Raw genomic sequence first — 19,727 nt, 5'->3', positions numbered from 1 at the left:
GCTGGGTGTATCAGGAAGGTTCAAAAAACCAAATGTAGCAATATAGGCATTTGTTACTCAAGGGGTCATGACAGCAGACCCGTTATGAAGCAGATGCCGCAGAATGACTCATTTTCAGAAGGGATTTGAGGACAGCACTTTACAATACTGCATATTTTTCTGGGTATTCCATACTTATAAATAACATCTCTATTGTTCTCAGTTTCTCAGATCATATATAGCAGAAAATCAAGCCATGCAGAAGTCATCAGCATGGAAGGTATGAATAGCAAAAACATCTTAGTATCAATAGGTCATAGACCTTTGTGACTATGCTTAGAAATAGAAATCCCTCACAACTGTACAATAGAAGTTGCACTGCTGGTTGCTTATCACAAAGGCCATTGACTAAATTATTAAAATATACACCTTAGAGAACATAAGCTATATAGAAAGTCTCAATACGAATATTCTAGACCATTTGGATAATGAAAGTACAGGAAGTATTTTTGAGGTAACACACATGACATTAACATTACAGAAAAAAATGTTGCAGGATGTATTTTCTAAATTGCATGATCACATGTCATTTTAAAACAGAAGCATAAAATACACCCATAGTTCAGAACTGAAATTCTATGTCCAACTTTAATGTTGTCGTTTATTGAATTACAGGCAACCTATAATAGGTTAAAAATCATATGACTTTTAAGAAATCACATATATTGAATACATGAAAAGTTTCCCTAAAAACACATTCATTTTGCAACAAAGTACTTTAAGTAGAATAAAACCTGATAGCCACTATTAGAGCTGACTTTCTCTAGTTCCAGTTATAAAATCTTCTTACTGTAGAATTAGTTTTCACTTCTTGTATTTTCAAAGAAATTAAAATATCACTTGCCAAAAATATGTCTGTACTTGTTAGTTGTAACTCAGACAACAAATGCACCTTTTTACAAATACCTCTTCTTAAAGTAGATGGAAGCATTTAAGAAAACAAAACACCAAAACCTTAAATCTTACCTAGAAGTGCTATGGCATGAAAACAGGACTAAACAGACTCTTCCAAATAAAACCACAACAGCTGAAACTTTCCCATAAATGTAATAACCTTCATGACAGTGAAAGCACAAATATGAAGAGATTCATTTTTGCCAATGGTTGTTTAATACTCTACTTTTAAATGCAGCATATCACCAGCAAATTTCAACACTTCTACAAGCAAACAGATTGAGCACTGTTCACTCTGTGAACAAGCAAGTGCTGTTATTGGCAAGGATATTAGCAAAACCATTCCCAAGATGCAGGCACAGAGTTCAGACTCCACTATCAAGCAGATTTGTATTGCTCATTGGTACCCCTGAAATGCATACATGCACACACGCAAGATTAAGAAAAATATAAAAGTCTGTTGAATAAACAGACACATGAATATCCATTTCCACTGACAGGGTCATAGTCTGGGTCACTAAAAACCTTAGTTTTACTTCTGCTTTTCCACTCTGTTTCCCTTCAACATCTGTTCTTTCTGGTTTACATATACCAACAAATAAGGACAGAGACACCATACCACTGCATGAAGATGTGCTTTGGTTAGTTCATTAGGCGCTGAAGCTCATTCAGGTTTACTAAGTTACACTTCTATAGAAGTATTGTTATTAACTAAGGAAGGTATTGCCTGTATGCTATGACAGAGACTGACACAGCTGAAAAGCTAGGAATTTTTCTAAAAGTTTTCACAGTATTTCCAAAAAAAGAGTTTATTTTAATCTAAAAAAAAGTGGAAATAAAGCCACAATAGATAGCAGTAATTACAATGATTCTGAACTTCAGTATCCAGATGAGAGGCTGTAAACTCCCCATCGATAATGTGAAAACCTCAGTGAATGTTTCATGCCCTACTATTATGTCTGAAAAATAACTTTTCAGACTCCATTATGTCCGCCATGAACTTGATCTTTCACCTCTAGTGAAAATCCTCTTATAACTATAATTCTAAAGTTAATGATGAGAGATTTCATTTGCTTTCCAAGCACAGATAAAACCTTTTTGAAATACACTCTCACTGCCATGACCTTGGTCTATGACTTAAGAGTTCACCACATGTAATAATTTACTTTGCCCCATGGGGCTCATTGAGATTTCCTTTTAAAAGGTTTTGGATATGCAGTCGGAGCTGAAGCACTCACACAGTATGCATCAAAGTATACATCCCCATATACATTGCAGACATTTTGCAATAATATCAACAAACAAAATTAATACAGATCATTACAAAATATAACAACAAAAAAGGTCTAGCTAAGCAAAGTCATCCACACACTAGAAATTCAGCATTTTGGGAATCTTGCTGCAATAATCCACAATAACTGCTAGAACAGGGAGGTTCAAGATTTCATGGAACTAGTACATATATGTAAATTGGCAAACTAATTTGGGGAAATACACTGTTGCTCTGGACTTACCAGCTCAAACATAATCCAGTTCAAACACAGTAATATTCTCTTTAGTTTGTGTGCCACATCATTACCAGAATTACTGCATTAGACTACCTGCTAGTCTATGGCTGCTGACTTCTTTGTTGATCAGCAGTGCACTAGCTTCTTTGTTTGCTCATGTATTTCTTACTAAACATACCTTTATCATTAAAAATAAATAGATGAAGTCTGAACTACTGTATCCACATCAATATAAGGGAAGTTTTTTGTTCCCCTGAATCTTGGGGAAAACTGCTTCGGAAACATTTGCCTTAAATTCAAGCACTGGCTTGCAGCCCTAGTCAAAAAGCACATAGCTACTGCCTCACAATGTTAAGTGCACATCAATGAAAGATAACATACCACTAAGCACAACTGTGGCTCCTACCAGTCCCCTACTTTGTCACTGCTTCACACTGTCTCACTTAGTGGCGAGGCTGTTGGTGCTAACTCCCTGGGGATGTGTATGACAGCCTGGGGCAGGGCAGGATTCAGAGGCAGGCAGCACGGACCTTGAGAGGTCAGGCTGAGGGTGGCAAGGGGACCCAAAATGCCACAGAAGCAAACGGTCTGGAAACGCAATTTGCGGTGAGGATGTATGTGATGAGGTACTGAATGGATTGGCAAAGACTGTATTTAACGGTAAAACTTCGGCCCTATCCCACAGATGAATAATCAGGGGCTGTTGTGCTTTCAGGGCACCCATAGTAGAGTGAACATAGTAATGCTACTTTGCCAGTCTCTTGCCCTCAAAATTTCCTAAACGCTACCATCTTCTCACAGAGACTTCCCATGTGAGTACAAGAGTTTAAGCCTCTGCTACAGCTGAGTACTACTGTTTCCCCTCTATCCTTGTTAATTTAGAAGTGGCAGCAGTAGTAGTGGACTGCAGACAGAAAAAGCCATATGCACAAGGGAACAGCTGCAAAAATCCTCACTGAGCAGGAAAGCACCCTGCTGTGGGGCCTGCATGTCTGAAAAAGGGTTCCCAGGAGGCATGTGGCTTTTCTTCAACACATCCAGAAACGGTTTACCAGCAGCTTGCTGTTCTCAGACTCTGTGATAGGGCCAATATTTTCCAGAAACTGAAGCCTAAATAATGCTTTGAAATCAGAGAAAATTTGCTGCTCTACTGCTCCCCACATTTTTTGCCAAATGCTCTAACAAATGAACAAAAAGTTTAACAGGAAAACATAAACTGGAAACACTTCTGAAATACCCCATCTTCCTATAAGAGTTCTACAAAAACATTTTAAATAAATTTGGGGTTGTTTATTTTTATATAAATAAAGGAATTTAGAAATTTCTTCTGTCTCTTCACTCAGATGAGGCTTTCCTCATTGAATGCAAGACACTTTTTCTTAGCATGTACTGAATATAATCATTTGACAAACAATTTCACAGACAAAGCCTTCACAATCTTCTTTCATAATCATAATGATGAAAAAAGGATAATAAAATCAATTTAATTTCCTTGAAAAAGAATGAAATTTAAAGATAATCATTATTCTAACAGAAAATCCTGCTTCATGTTTTACAGCTATGATTTCCACAAATCAGGACTTAACACTGCACACCCAAAAAGAGATCTAAAGAAAATATATTATAGAAATATTGAACTTGCAAGCCTTATTGCTTTCTTTCCTGTATATTAATATTAGCCACTAAGCAAATATATTCACGCCAGATAAAAATGTGCTTGGATAGAAACAAAATGTAAATTCTCTGAAGCTTTAACACACAAAAGGCAAATTTAAGAAAGGAGAAACAATGTAGCATGATCTCTTTACAAGTCAGTGTTTAGAACTTGAGCACTTCAAGAACAGTAATGCTATTCCTTGGCTAAATCCACTAAAGATATTCCTAAAGGGCATTCTCAATAGACACGTCTTCTCAATAGACACGTTTAATTTTGATTTATCTGCAGTCATATGTAAAACGTATTTTTTCAGGGTTCAAAATCTTAGGAATGCTTTGCACATTACCATTACAAATGTTCTTTATAGCAAAAAAATACCGAATACAGGGTTTTTTGAGGTGGTTTGTTTTGGGTTTTTTTACAATCAATACTGTTGCATATTAGCTTTTGTTAGTTTTATAAATATACATTTTCATGCCCAGTCACAATTCTGGGGCCACCAACGGCCATGCTAAACCATCTGCAGTAGTATCCCTTTGTGCAAGAAGGTCCAGGTCCACAGAAACAGGTGAACACATGAACAGACGGAACCATCTTTATTGTTCATGGTAAAAAAAATAAACCACCTACAAGCAACAGACAAAGCTGAATAGTTTCTGTTCTGCTGTATCAGTCACTTAACACGAATCCTAACATGCAATGATTAAACACTTCACTTACTATTAAAATTAATACTAAATTAGCATTTGCTTTGGAAGCCAGGTGAGGGACAGTAGAACCAGAACACTGCATGTCGCTAGGTTTCAGTGCCAGCAAACTGCTCTGCTCTACTAAAAGAAAGCCATTAGAAAATGACCCTTACACAGTGAATGCTGGCATTGCGCAGGCATTCGGTGGAACTAAGATTGCATAAAACACTCCACTGCAAACAAACTGCTTGTAGCTTTTTGAAGCTGTTACCTTCAAAATAGTATTTTGAGTCTTCACTGCTCTCCAAGAAAAGACTGAGGTAGGGAGAGTGGGTAACACTTCCTTCACTAGTAAAATAGCTGCAATCTTTCTTTCAAAAAGCCATAAAGATCAAACAGCAGAGAGTACAGAAGCTGAATTTTAGAGGGGCAGTAGACCCCCTAACTCTGCCAATATTTTAACAGAAGTATTACTGAATTGTTCAAACAGTTAAAAATGCTTGCTTTGCATAGGCGATGCATTTCAAACGGCACTTCCTGCTCTTGCACACTCTAACTTTACACTGAATAAACCTGCAGACCAACAAAAATACAAAACCACCTTGCTTTAAAAGGCCATTTATTTCAAGCGTGAGAGTAAGACTTCTTCTGCCCTGCCTTCTTCATGCCACAAACAGCTTTCAGGGTCACTGAATGTCCCATAGCAGACAAAAAACTGATCTCCCCAGCCAAGCACTGTAGAACAGCAACAGTAAAGCCTCTGAAAACACTCTGGTTACAAAGTCGGATCTAGGACAGTTGCGCAAACACAACTGTAAAAACATAAGGCTATGATGATTCCAGGTAGTTTCTGGCCACAGCCCAAGCAGTTTAGCATAATTTAAACAGGCAATTTTATAACTTTCTAGATTATGGCAGATCTGCTACAAGAATCCCAGATTTAGGAAGGCTGAATATGCACAAGGCTGAAAATTCTGTCTCATACATCTTAGAGTACATAAAGTTGTGCAGTAAAGAGACTTAACATATTCTTTTGCATTTCCCTAATGTCTTACACTCCCAAGAATGTAAGAGGGTCTTTGTCCACTGGACACCTTATAAGCCATGTAAAAGACCCCAAGTTAGAGGCACTGGCAACAAGGGACAAAATCAAATCTTTAATCACAAGTCTAACCCAATCACTGATGTCCTAGGTTAGTAAATCAGTTGCTTTTCAAAGGTGATGGGAGAATTTGAAACATCGTACAAACTGAGTAAGGAGTTTGGAGGTAAAGTGCTCGAAAATGGAGATTTTGGAAGCCTCACTGTCAGCCTGAACTTGCTTCCGCTGAATGAAAAGCGGAGCTGAATGCCTTTGAAAATCCCTTGCATTCTGAACTGTTTTGGTAGTGGATCTGTGTTAGAACTACTAGTGATAAATGAAAGACGAGTGATAGAGGGGGGGAAAAAAAGGGTTATAGAAGACTTGAGAAGATGATGAGGAACTCTAGAGATATCTAATGGAGCTGGATGACTGGGACACATTATAGTTATGAAATTCATATTGTAAGTAATAATTTGGGCTACTCCTATGCATTGATGGACATAAAATGCACTCACCACTCAGGGAAGGAAAAAACCCTAAGTGTCAATAAATAGTTCAATAAAAACCATCTGCTCAAAAGCACAGTAATGATAAAAGAAAAGTAAACTCTTAGGATACATAAAAAATTAGACTGTAATACTAGAGTAGAGTGGGTGAATTTAATAGCACAACAGCTCCTATGACCATACAAGGCTTGCACTTACACAGTTAATTCTTTATATTTGTACATGTGAACTACGGATATCTTCCCTGAATTTGTCCTCTGACACCCACATACATTTCCTAGAGACTTCAGTGTATATCTAATGGTAGAATTAGTTACATTTTCATTTAGAACTATTTGATCTGTGTGGGCAGATGAAATCTATTACTTGGGAAACAAAACAAAACAAAACAAAAAAAGAAAATAAAAGAAGAAAACCCACCACATTTTCATTATAGGCATTTTCCTTTCACAGTACCAAATTTAAAAAACAGCAGAATGAAACCATCCTTTCATAAACAAAACCTAGAAATATGAATATTTTGAGTGCAATTTGGAAATCACATTTTAGACAACACTACTGTAAATTCTGACTTATATTTAGAGAAGAATAATATTATAGAAGATAACTAAACATCATGACACATAGATTTCTTGAAGATCTTAAATGATTTTGTTTCATAATGTTCATGTGTTACTTTCCAAAGGTAAACACTCTTGGTAAACTGGTGCATCAGTGTATGAATCACAAACCATTAGAGCTTGTACTTCTTTTTATTCCTTTTATTTTGTTTTTTTTTAAAAAGGTTAATGTACATGTATACACAGTTCAAAGAACTTCAGATATTTTTAGAAAAATCAATATCTTTCCTGTTACTTTACAGTACTGTTAGGGTTCACTTTTTTGTTTTTACTTAAAAAAACCCCATTGCTCACAGAGGAATTTTCCAGTGTTCATTTCTCAGTAAGTACTCATATGCTCTTTATTTTAAAATATTAGTTAAAACTACTGCATATAATTTGTTGGCAAAATGTTACTAATCTCCCTTGATTCTTTTCCAGAAAGGTTAGCTGTGGACCTTAAAAATTCAGTTTTATGTTCTACGTCTGCTTCAGAAAGCAAATCTAAAAATCAATACTAGAACTCTTTCTATCTTATTTTGTAAATACTCTTCTATAGCTTTCTTCATTATAGTCCATTTTCTATTATTTTTTCTTGCATAAGCAACACCTTGTTATACAAAAGGCATAGCAGATCCACATGAAAGTTGCAAAAAATAAAACAGCACATTGATTAAGCTACAGCTTAACTGAACAAAAAAACACCCTCAATGGTTTTGTCGTGCATGATAGCAAAATAGCCAAAGTATTCTTCAATAAAATGAACTGTCTGCCACGATTTATCTGTACAATTCCATCACAGCTCTTGCCTGTTATGTTACACTTTTCAAAAATATGTCATTAAGCTGCCATAAAAGTCATCACAAATTGTTTTTGCTCCCAAACTGATAATAGACTTATAGATCTAATTTTCAACCTCTCTTCTTCATTACTTTGATTCTTAAGGAGAGTATGACATTTGCTGTCTGAATACTTTGTAGTAATCTCTGGCATCTCTACAGCATTTCTGTCTGAGATCTCTGAGCTTTTAATCGGTTTGTCTTTAGAACACCTTGAAATGCTGACATATTTATTTGTCTGTCTCTTGCAGAAATGCATAGCTAGAAGCAGACTTTTAAAGAAATTTGTTTTATAATTTCAATCAAAAACTATGAGACTTTTTGAGGAAAAAAAAATGACACAAAAACCTTCCGTGCTGTCAGATGCTGCGATGTCATTAAAATCCTGACCATTCACGCTCAACAAGAGCAAAGAACAGAAGTGAGGCCTCCTGGTTTTCATTCCAAGTGTTTTTTAACTACGTGGACCGTCATCTTCACGAATGAAGAGATTTTGTAAATGCTACTGATGACAGAAACAACTAATTAATCAAGAAAGTATCGCCAAATTAGATTTTGATTTCTCATGGCGATTCCTCCTTATTTTTTGCCAGTGTACATATGAACATCTTTTTTTGTTCACATAGGGCCTCACATGCTTCTAATTACATTCAGTGCTTGAAACTGGCTTTGCTAATGAACTAAATGTATTTGTGACAAAAGCTAGGGATAGGCTACTTTAGAAAGTTGTTTGCAGGGTTAATGAAAGTAACACCATATAGGAAGAGATCACAAGAACAATGATGGAAAACTGGGATGAAGAGGGAGAAACAGAGAGAAGAAGCAAGAGTTGAAAGAAAGGTGAGAAAACAAAGCACACATCATACACAGACCAGGGAGAGGAGTTGAAGAAACCTAATGGGCCACAGAGTCAATAGGTGTGAATTTGCAGCCCTACTAAACAAGTTGTATTTCTGTTCATCTCACCAAGAACAGCTACTTCCACCAAAAGATAGAATATCCATAAATCATCTTCCTGTCCAAGATTTTCAGAAAGCACAGAGAGATTTTCTCCCCACTGCTTATATCTCTCATTTGACAAAACCCCTCTGGGCAGAATGACACTAGCTCCTAGCTTGTCTGAATCTTTGGAAAGAAATCTTAATCTTCACTGTACCTTCTTCCAAAAACCACAAGTAAATATTTTACAGTGCTGCTTATGAGACATTTTTGAAACATGGTACCTATATCACTACTGGTACACAAGTTATTCTGAGACAGTACAGAAATGCTGTCATGAACAGCTTCCAAGTATAATGTTTCTCCCCAACATAATGCCGCGGATACAGCAAGCAAAGGTGCTATTTGGCTCGACTGTCTTCTAATGGAAGGCTGTTGCTGAAGGGATTTTGATAAAGATTTATTTCCTCTGGAATGTCCCAAGCATCAAAACCAGCCCCTACCTGCTCATCTACCAGGCATACTGCAAAGTAGTACCAATGGCTAACGTGGTAGCATTTGGAAGGTGCACCTAACAGATGCTAAGACTAGAAATTTGAAAGCAATACAGATCACAGGGTTGGTGATCAAACAATCTATAGGAAGAAGGAAGACAGATTTTTGCTTTGGACAATTTTACATTTGGACTTTTGAGTAACTGTTCAGCTGCTGTACTCTTACACACAAATCAAGAGGACTTTAAAGCTTAGATACACTTTTTTGATATACCACACATTTGAACCACCAGAAAAACAAACATTGGTAGATTGTATAGTTGCTATGAAACACTGACAGTTAAATAATAAAGATTATCTCACCTGGGTTTACGCTTACAACTCCAGAACATTAACCTTTAAAATGACTAACACAGTTTAATCAGAATTCTTTGTATCATCTTTGATGACCACACCTTCTTAGCCAACAAAAGCAGAGCATTTTATTTTGTGCTTCAGGCATGTATCAGTGAACATATACAGATCCTTGTAAGATTAACGAAGATGTCTTCCTTTTGCTACCTCACAAACAAATTTTCCAATTTATATGAAGCAAAATCTCCCATCCAAACAGCTTCTAATAATGTAGACTCTCTAAGTATTTGACCAAATACTTAATCACCCTGTCCCAGAACAATAAAATATAGCTCTTACATAAAGTTTTTCAGCACTAATCTTCAAACACTTCACAAAGTTGCCATGATCCGTTACTGCTAACCCCAGAGACAAAATATCCCACTGTTTTACCCAACAGGTTAATGACAGAGCTAAAAATAGAATCCTTGTTTCCTCAGCTCAGGTGAATACTACTTCTACCATGCCATAGTGCCTGAGACTTCTTTGAGAATAACCCAGGTCCAAACTGACATTCAACAGTCACTTCTGCTTAGATAAAGAAAACCTAAAACCCTCTATACTGTCAGAACACAGCCAACTACCACAACTCTCATGTGCTGTGCTTCAAGAAATCCAAAGAGGTCTTCAGAGCACTTACGGAGGGTATGCCTGTACTCTAGAGCAGCAGGACACTTCTCAGACTAATTAGTTCATGTGGAGCTTCCTCACTATATTGCTCCTGAGCAAGCTCATTTATCTTCATAGTACATTATGCAGCATAGATACACCCTCAGACAAATCAATTTCTCCAGGTAAGGAATATATGCTTGACAAGGCAAACGCAGTTTAAGAGACATTATTATAAACAAATGCTCTCACAGTACAATCACTTGTATTTCCAATTGACTCCCAGGTTTAAATTCTTCAGAGATCAGAATGGATTTAAATTAAAATGGGAAAAATGCATTGTTCTGCTCATGTCAGTAAGAAAAATATATCAATAACAGCTTAGGTGAAATTGGGCAAGGACAGATGTGAGAGGGTCTTCTTGCCTAGCATGAGGGATGTGATTTGCTATACTTCAGAAGAAAAATAAACAATAGTCTGAATGACAGAGAAGCATTGAATTCCAAAAATATGTTTACTTTGGAAACTTGCTCAAGTTTGGCAATAAATTTGCCACACACTTTGCCTACACTGAGCGTGTTTAAAGGGTGTTTCTCTTGCATATCTTCCTAGAGCCTGACTGAAGACTCTCAATTCTTGATTCGCTCTGTCTCTACTGTCAGCAGCTATCTTTAAAAATCGCTAACAAGATATGCATTTTTACATTCGTCCAACATCAGTTTGGTACAGAAGAATCAGAGGTTCAAGCTTACTTTGTCAGTGTTTTATCCAATTACTTACACAAGCCTCACTTGGTAGAAAGTTTCTGTTTTTCAGCTGATATAACATATACACACCCTCACCACCCCAGAAGAATACTACCATTAAAAAAAAGTGAACTCTAATGGTCAAGAAAATGAAGTATCTCTCTCTCTCCTGCACACAAATGCTGTATGATATTGCCTTCAACTAACCAATCACACCTTATTTTTTCCAGAGGATCTTTTCCTTGTTCTAAGGATAGGACAGACAATGCTAACACTGAATGCGCACTCATTCAATACTCCATTTTATCCTCACTGTTCACTGTGTGACATCTCTGCATAATATACAGCACCTACATTTAGAATCGTAACTAGAAAACTTCTCATTTTTCTGTTGATCACTATTATGTACCTGAATTATTTCCTTATACTAAATACTCCACAGCACCTCCATCAGACAATTTTATGACTCTTGTTTTCAGGTAGCAAACCAGGAGACAGCAATGTGCATCAGGATTGCCCGTAATTAGAGATGCTTGACTTGAGATGCTTTGGGTTTCTCTTCAGAGGATAGAGCAATTAAACAGCACTTTGTCAGTACAAAGTACAACTTCAATCTATTTCACTGCTATCATGTGTTTTCAAAGCTGACATTAATCGGTCCCAAGAGTCTGAACTCATAAAATGAGAAGTATACAACTAATGGCCATATTTAAAAAATGTAGTTGAAGTGTCTCACCCAACCTCACACAGGAGCTCTATGGCTGAATTCAGATTTGGCTCTAGCCCTCCAGAACAGCATCCAAACTAGCTTTAAACCCAATCTCTTTTAGTGTTATTCTCTCCCTTCCTCACCTACCAGGTTTCATCCACCTTCATCAGTTCTGAGAAAACAGATTTAAAGGAAACAGCCTCATTAATTAGCACACCTGGATTAATTTCCTAAATGCCATCTACCTGCTCTTCCTGAAATTAGCAAGTGTTTTGTGGATAAAGAATCTGAAGTGACATCAGCATATGCCATTTTACAGCAGAAATATGGCATGACCAAACTGAGTTTGCACAAACAACTTCAGTTCTGGCATTTCCTATCTGTTGAGAACTTTGCATTGCATCACTGTCAGAGAACTCCACATTCCCAGAATTTTTGTTTCATGCGGTCTCAAATAACAATAAAATATTTAAATTAAATGTTTTTGTCTCCATTATCTCACTTGCTCCATTTTCAAACTTGAGGAACTCCTACTATAGGACCTCTTAATACTAAACACCTTCCAAACAATCACTGCAAAGGCAGATCTTCACCAAAAAGCTGTTGGTTTATGAGGTAACCAGTACGCAGCATACAAACATTACAGGATTAGGAATTACAGTGCAGCAATAAACAGAAAACTCCTAATACCAATTTCTATCAGAGTGCTTTTTATCACCTCAGGAAACTGAGTTTCTTTCAGTTTGACCAATGCCAGCAGACAGCATATCACTATTTCCCTTTTTTGACACCAGCACAATACCCAAGCCTTAATTATAGAATTTTTACAAAGCACAATAGCATCATATCGCATTGCAGTTAGTGTTTTGCCACGAGCTCATCATAAGCAAATACTTGTTTGAACTTGTTAAAAAAAAAAAAAAACCAACACATTCAAAAGCAAAATGAAAACTCACCTCATTTCCACCAACAGCTTTGGTTAAAATTACTGCAGAAGACACAGGAGGAGGCATGCAGCCTACTGTCTGCAAGCTGAAAACAACAAAAACAAATGTTACATTCCTCACACAATGCAAACACTATGCAACCTCAAACCTTAAAATATGAAGTAGCCCAGTAGAAAAAAAATAATTTTATCACCTGTGCAACCCAATCAGTTTGTGTTACAGTTACAGCTCTGCACCAGCTGGCAGGATTTCTATGCCACCTCTTACCAAACATCACAGTGAAGAGTCATGTCACCATTTAAAAACACACTTAACTTCTCTGTGACTCCATTTCCCCATCTGTAGTACTGTATCTACCACTCCCAAAGATATCTACACATCTGTCACAAAGATAACTGCACCACATGTCCTGATGTAGTAAACTTTTCAGTGTGTTTTGAGATACCTGCAACTATTTGGAAAAAAAAGTAAGGATGTAGGTTCCTATTTTCTTGAAAAGGCAAAAAAAAAATAATTTGCAATTAAGCTTTTAATTTCCTGAACATTAAAAGACCTTTAAATGTTTAATTTCTATGCATGTTTTCATTTCCTAGTAAAATCACCTGACTTTGACTAATCAAAACATCAAAACTTTCTCCTTCATTTTAGAAGTCTAAAATACACTATTATTATATTATTATATTATTATTATACACCATTATAATTTTTCCCATTGTTTATGCAGCAAAATTATCGATATATATAGTAAATGCTGTTGCAAAATAAGAAAAAAAAAAGCGGTGAGCTTTCCTTTGTTTTCAAAGACAGTCTGCAAAAACTGGCTATTACAACAATTAGATGTATCGAATGTGTACTTAGAAACAAGAACATACCACAATAGATTACAATTAAATTTAGGGCTGAGTAATATAGGGTTTGTGAAGAAAAAGTGTTTTGACTTAGAAGGAACAGTAAGGCATGGAATAAAACAGTCTACAAAACCCCCAAACGCATGGAATCTATGTTTTCAAGTATTGGAGTTTAAGACAGTATTCTAGTTCAGAAAAATCAGTTACTAGTGGTGAACTAATTTGCACTTGTAACTGTGTTAGTCCATCCCCAAGAAACGCAGTGTCAAAAAGCTGTAGCAAACAGAAGTATTAAATCCAAACAATGGGGAGCATATTATAGTGCAATTGATAGGCTGCAAATATACAAAAAGCTTGAACAGAAGAAACAGGTAAATGACAATGACGGTATTCAGTTTGTCAGCTACAGACACTGTGGGAAAGGAAAGAGGCAACTGATGTAAGCATTATATAAATCCAATCACAACATGCCAAGCACCACCTTGGAAGTACATAGTACCTTTAGCTTACAGTGAATAAGCTATGGAAGCAGAGAGTTGTCAGCACTGAGCAGGATAAGTTTATGTTGAAAAGAAACACAGGAAAAAGAAACGGTATGAAAAAGTTTACAAACATATATGAAAATATACAGTAGACAAATGCATGGTGAGTCTGATGTCCATCACCTACATCGGCTGTGATTCTATGTGGTCTCTTGGCAGGCAGCTCCTAGAACTTCTCACCTGAACTGATAAGGGGTAGATTAAGTTCAAAGTTATCCAGAGAGGTATGAAATGTGTGCAAGGGCATTCATCTCAGCTGACAGGGATTTTCCACACTATAAGGGAAAGATTTAGTAGTACAATCTCTGAACCCTCACAACTTTAAAAGAATACATTTGGAATAAAAAAAAAATTAAAATCACTATCAAACTACAGTTTTTAGTATTCTTCATATGAAAATATTAATCTACAAAAAACCTGGTACTAAATGGAAATACTTTTAATCAGGTGTATCAAAACATGCACCTGTGAACTTTTTTCTTGCGTTGTGTCAACTACACACAATTCTACCAATATAGAAACAAATTCCCCTAATGGCCAACAGATTACTACAGATAACCAAACTGAAACGTTTCACTGGTTCAGGCACGGTATAAGCATTAACATCAGGAGTTCAAACACTTGCTGAAGAGCAATAAATAATACCTGTTCTGCTGAAACATTACAGACAACTGAGTAGTAGGGTCCATAGTCCCATATTTTAAATATGGAACTACCAAACCCATATCTTGTACCAGATCTTTGCATCTTGTGCCTTACCACCTGTGCTGTAAATGCCACATGCTAAGAATGGCAGAAGAGAGGACTCTGCGCAAACATTAATAACCTGCTTCATGCACCTTTTGTCAATGCAAAACCTAGTTAGCTAACAAAAAATTAACTTAGAAGATGCTTAGGCTGCACGCCCTTGTGAGCATATGCCTTTTTTTCCGGGCCTGAGGACTATTAACTAGCTCCCACTGCAATCTGTGCTAAACATGTGTGCAGAGAAAGTGACTTTGCCAAAGCGGGTCTTGTTCCCCTGTTTTTCATTAAGGTACTTCAGTGTTTCTAGGGAATAAGAGCTACAGCTGTGGGGCATTAGGATGAACTTCTAGAGTGGCCAAGGCACAGTTGCAGTTCCTTGCACCTGCTCTTCACTCTCCTTTCACACACCCATATAGAGACATATGAGTCCTGCTTTAAAATGTGTTATCCTAGAATGAGGACAGAGTTTAGTATCTTCTGCACCTGCAGAGCACTGAAGGTACAGCTCCCACCAGGCTCTCTTTGCAGTGGATGTCTTCAGAGCCACAAAATGCCCTGGGCATGTCCTGAACAGCAGTATTTATCAAAAAAGTACTTAAAAACCCCCCACAAAACAGAAAAAAAAACCAAAACAAAAACCCCCACACACAACAGAAAAGCCCCACCTTTATTAAACTCCTCAATCTGACCATTCTTTAAATGAGATCTCAATACAACAGAGTTACTGCACTGAAAGATAAAACACAGCCAAAACAGAAACAGTACTCAAGGAACAAGCACCTGCAAAATTGAAACATTTAGAAGTATACTAGCTCACTGGTAAAATACAGACACACCTTCATGAAAAACGAGGCTGGTTTTAGGCTCCATATTTCAGAAGATACACATACAAGTGTCTCTTTTTTAAAAAGATATATACACATGTAGTTTTACATGCGGTTTCACAGGTGTGCATGTATACACATTCACATATACTCATCCATGTCACAGATTATCCCTTAAATAGTAAGAACCAAAGTGGTGTCAGAGTCATAGTAAAGAAGGGATGAGAAGTACTGCAAGGAAAAACAAACAAAACCTTACATTTTGCTCTTCAGAAACTGAGATCTCACAGATTAGGAGGGAATTTTGGCTCACTGTGGAAAATCATGTCTTTGTTCTAGCTCAGGAAAAACTTCGCAACAATTTTACTTTAATGAACAACCTTTACTACATATAGCCAAATGCAAATGGACATTGTGTAGCCACCTTGTTACCTCCTTGACATACTAATACTGTTACAAAACAGTGATCACTTTTCAATGATTCTATGATCTCAATTTCACCTTCCCAGTGTTATTTGGATCACTTCACACTTGGTGGAACACCTGGAGAAGCTTCTTGAAAGCAAAACAAAATGTTCTTTTAGGTTTAGGCCTTGTAAAACATAAGCAGCTTTATCACTGAACTTTTAAGACAGGGAAGTCTCCCCAAGCAATGTTTCACCAAGCAGTAACAAACAATGGAGAATCTTTAAGAAGTTTTCTAAAATAACTGATTTTTGCATTCAAACATTCTAGTATAACTGCATGGTGCTATTTTTCATAGCATCTATCACTACTGCACCGCCAAAGCAGCTTTGGAAGCATGCATTGGCAGAGTACACCAAAGATTAAAACCACATTATTTTCACGGTAACAGCTTCTGCTCCCATCAAAGTTCTCCTCCTACAGAAACTTCACTCGCTCTTTCTCCCCCCCCCCCCCCAATGTAGCTAGGCACAGATACTGAATCCCAATCTGGACACATGCAAGAGATGCTCAATAAAGACTAAGAATGGAACACCAGTATGTGGCATACACAGTATTTATTCATCAACTTACTTTTTTTTCCTTCAGCATTCCTTTTCCTTCCTCCATAGAGGAAATGTGACCCAGCACAGCACTTCAACTGTGTTTCATGAAAGAGAAAGCTAATCTCTTGAAAGCTCCCCACAGATGAAACTAACTGACCAGACTTTCTGAAAATGAGACCAGGTTCCTGAAAGGATAATTTTGTGCATGTACCGTGTTTTCAACAGCAAAGTGCTGAAGCACAAAATCAACCAGTAAAATCTGTTCACAATACAAGTCTTAAAGGACCCACTGCAGGATAAGCAGCCCTATAAGAAGACAGATACAAATATATTTCACTCCATTATGCTTAAACATACCCTTTTAAAAGCCATTCATTTATAGGTGTGATTGATAATAGCTGAAGAAAGAGCCATATTGCTGTTGGGAAGAACACAAGTGTAAAAATCTGGACAAAAAGGTGTAGTTTCACATGCATCAAAGCACTTGTCAGCTCCTGCAAGAGAAAAAGAAGAGAGGAAGTTGCAGTCATAACAGCTGAAGTAGGATCATGTTTGTGCTTTTAAAACTAGGATCATCTTTATAATACAAAGAGAGCGCATGTCAAAAAGGCACCTTTAGGGATCATCTGATCCCTTCTTTAATAATGAAGTACATCCAGACAACATAAAAGCTCTGGCTGCTCCTGGGCATTTTTCTAAAAGAATTGTCCACCACTTCAACAACAGTGTAGCTCTCATAATAGTAGCTTTCCAGCAGGCAGCCTTAGTACTTCGCCACTGCTTCAAAACCTGTGTTAACTATGCTGACGGCCTCTTTACTTTATTGACTGCTGATATCAAGAGGAAGGGAAATTTGTAGTGTCCACATGATTTCAAAATCCTGTCTAGTCTAAAGAAAGCAACAAACTGTGATTCTCATTTATACATTACAGTCATCATTTGTGGCGGGTTTTCTTTTAAGGGAAGACTAACAAATATAAAAAGCAAAGGAATCTGTAGCAGATTCTAATTATTTATTGTACCAACAAATAGGAAATATATAGAAAAAAAACAGGCGAATGATGAATAGCAAAGAAAGAATAACAAGAGCGTAACAAGCTAACAACATCTAAGCCATAAAATTCACAGAAATAAAATGCAAAACACTGCTGGAGACTGAGAAAACAAGGAAAATTTGAATTTTAAATAGTGTAAGTACCCTCCAGTGTGGTGATCAAGTATCCTTAGCAATAAAGTGTTCAGTTATCTCTGTGTCTCTGTTTTTGTCTTTTTGGGCACTCCAAGGATCTTCTACACAGTTTTGAGTACAAGGGAAAAAGCTTTGTACATTTAGCTCATTTCAATGCTCCTAAGAGAAGAAAAAGTCCTTTTCCTCTCTCTCAAAATAACTTGCACTCTTTGCAAGTAAACAATGCAATAGGAAAAGAACTGATGGCACTTTTATTCAAAACCTAATTTGCTAGGATCCTCCAGCTGATACCCCAAAGGCATGTAAAAAAAAAGGACTATAAAAAACTGTATTTCCATGTATAGTAATGCAGCAGCCAATCTTCAAGTGCCACCCTCTTTCAGCTTCAAGAGAGAAGAACTTTAATGAAACACAATCAAATACTGCATTTTCAACCATGCAAATGCACACTGATGTAATTATACATCTGGAAGTACTAGCAATTCAGCACCGTGTCCTTGTTACTTTATCACTCTTCATAAAACTATCTGCTAAATTTGGGTTAGGGGAAAAAACCTTTCACAAAAAAAAATTATACATTCTTTCATTCCTGTTCTTCAAGTTACACAAAACACAGACTTGAAACTTATACCTTGATCAGGTTTTACCAAGAAAGTATCATTACATTCAGTGCTTGGTTAACTGAATGAAGCAACAATTTTTTTAAGGAAAGAAAGTTCTTGAGCAGGCTAGTATCACTCTACATGAAGAAAATAGGCCTTCTTCACACATAACCTGTCACAATACCTATGGCATTATGAATAGCTTCACTGTAGTACTATTTCATCTTGTCTCAAAAAGAAAGCAAAAATTAAACATCTAGTAGTAGAAACACATCCTGTGTGGGAAGAAAAGACACCTGGAAATACCTATACATAAAAGTGTATGTTTTAAAAGTAAATAATGGAATTGAGAAAAAACAAAGCAAGTGACTTCTTTCAGCAATGCTGCTAATTCTTCCTTCTTCCCTGACAAGTCATTTCCAGCCCCAGATGTCTTAGTGGCCCAATCTATGAAGTTGCCCCCAATCTAAGCACCATCACACATACAGAAGTGCCCTTTTAATTTAATATTTTTTACAATTGGAAAATGCCTTAAAAATAGATGAAGAAAACTCTGTGATACTTTCAAAAGCAAAATCCAAGACAAAAACTCGGAAAAGACTGGTTAGAGCTTCCAGGGAGCAAGGAAGGCAATTACAACACAGCCAACCTACTACAAGAAGGAATGCTGTATTAGTGGAACAGGTCTTTGCAGATATAAATTACCAGTCTTTAGAATGTCTCTAGTGATTGCCTGTTAGAATAGTTATTCCTTAGACAATATCATCATTAAACAAACACCAAGGCAAACAGCCTTCACCCTCTTATCTACAAGGGCTTGTCCCAAAATATTCTTGTCACTGGAGACCTCAAAAAAGCAGAAGTCTCAGGAAAGTTACTGGAAGCTATGACTCTGCTTCTGCATGCCAGGTAGGACAGGTTACCTTGTCTTTTCCAGTATTTCAAACCCTTTAGAGAACTTATCCTAGCTTCTTGCTGGTCAGCATGAGTCCCACTGCCATCCAGCCATGCTTAGACGGTCATAGCTGGACTCCTCTGGGAAAATACCCACACAGAGCAAACAGTGTTTCCAGTGGCTTGCCAAATTCCTCATGGAAATGGATAACTCTAGCATGTGATTTAATTTCTGGGGCCCCACAGGAGCTATTTGCTCTAAAAAAACAAGCTATCCAGTCACTGAAAACTAAAAGAGCATTATATTAAAGTGAAATCAAATGTTCTTGTCATTTCTGGACTCAGACTCCTTCTACAAGTATAAGAGGATCTCAGTCACCTCTAGATTTGAAAATTTAACAAGCCCATGCATGGACAGG

At 36.9% G+C, this 19,727-nt stretch overlaps 1 protein-coding gene across 7 annotated transcripts in view; it reads right to left on the bottom strand.

Annotated features, from left to right (window-relative positions):
- SLC10A7 (solute carrier family 10 member 7) overlaps positions 1–19,727 on the bottom strand; it is a 144,074-nt gene that overhangs the window by 117,861 nt on the left and 6,486 nt on the right. For 6 of the 7 annotated variants that reach the window (XM_030491790.1, XM_030491793.1, XM_030491791.1 and 3 more), the window contains 2 exons: positions 16,981–17,117; positions 12,662–12,737 (listed from right to left, as the gene is read on the bottom strand). In XM_030491790.1, coding sequence (XP_030347650.1) covers positions 12,662–12,737; positions 16,981–17,117 — 213 coding nt within the window. Of the gene's footprint in view, positions 1–12,661; positions 12,738–16,980; positions 17,118–19,727 lie in introns of those variants that run through there. The other variant, XM_030491796.1, reaches the window with a different exon arrangement.

Source organism: Strigops habroptila, chromosome 7, assembly GCF_004027225.2.
Source record: "Strigops habroptila isolate Jane chromosome 7, bStrHab1.2.pri, whole genome shotgun sequence".
Classification (NCBI taxonomy): domain Eukaryota; kingdom Metazoa; phylum Chordata; class Aves; order Psittaciformes; family Psittacidae; genus Strigops; species Strigops habroptila.
This window is presented reverse-complemented; position numbering and strand designations above follow the sequence as displayed.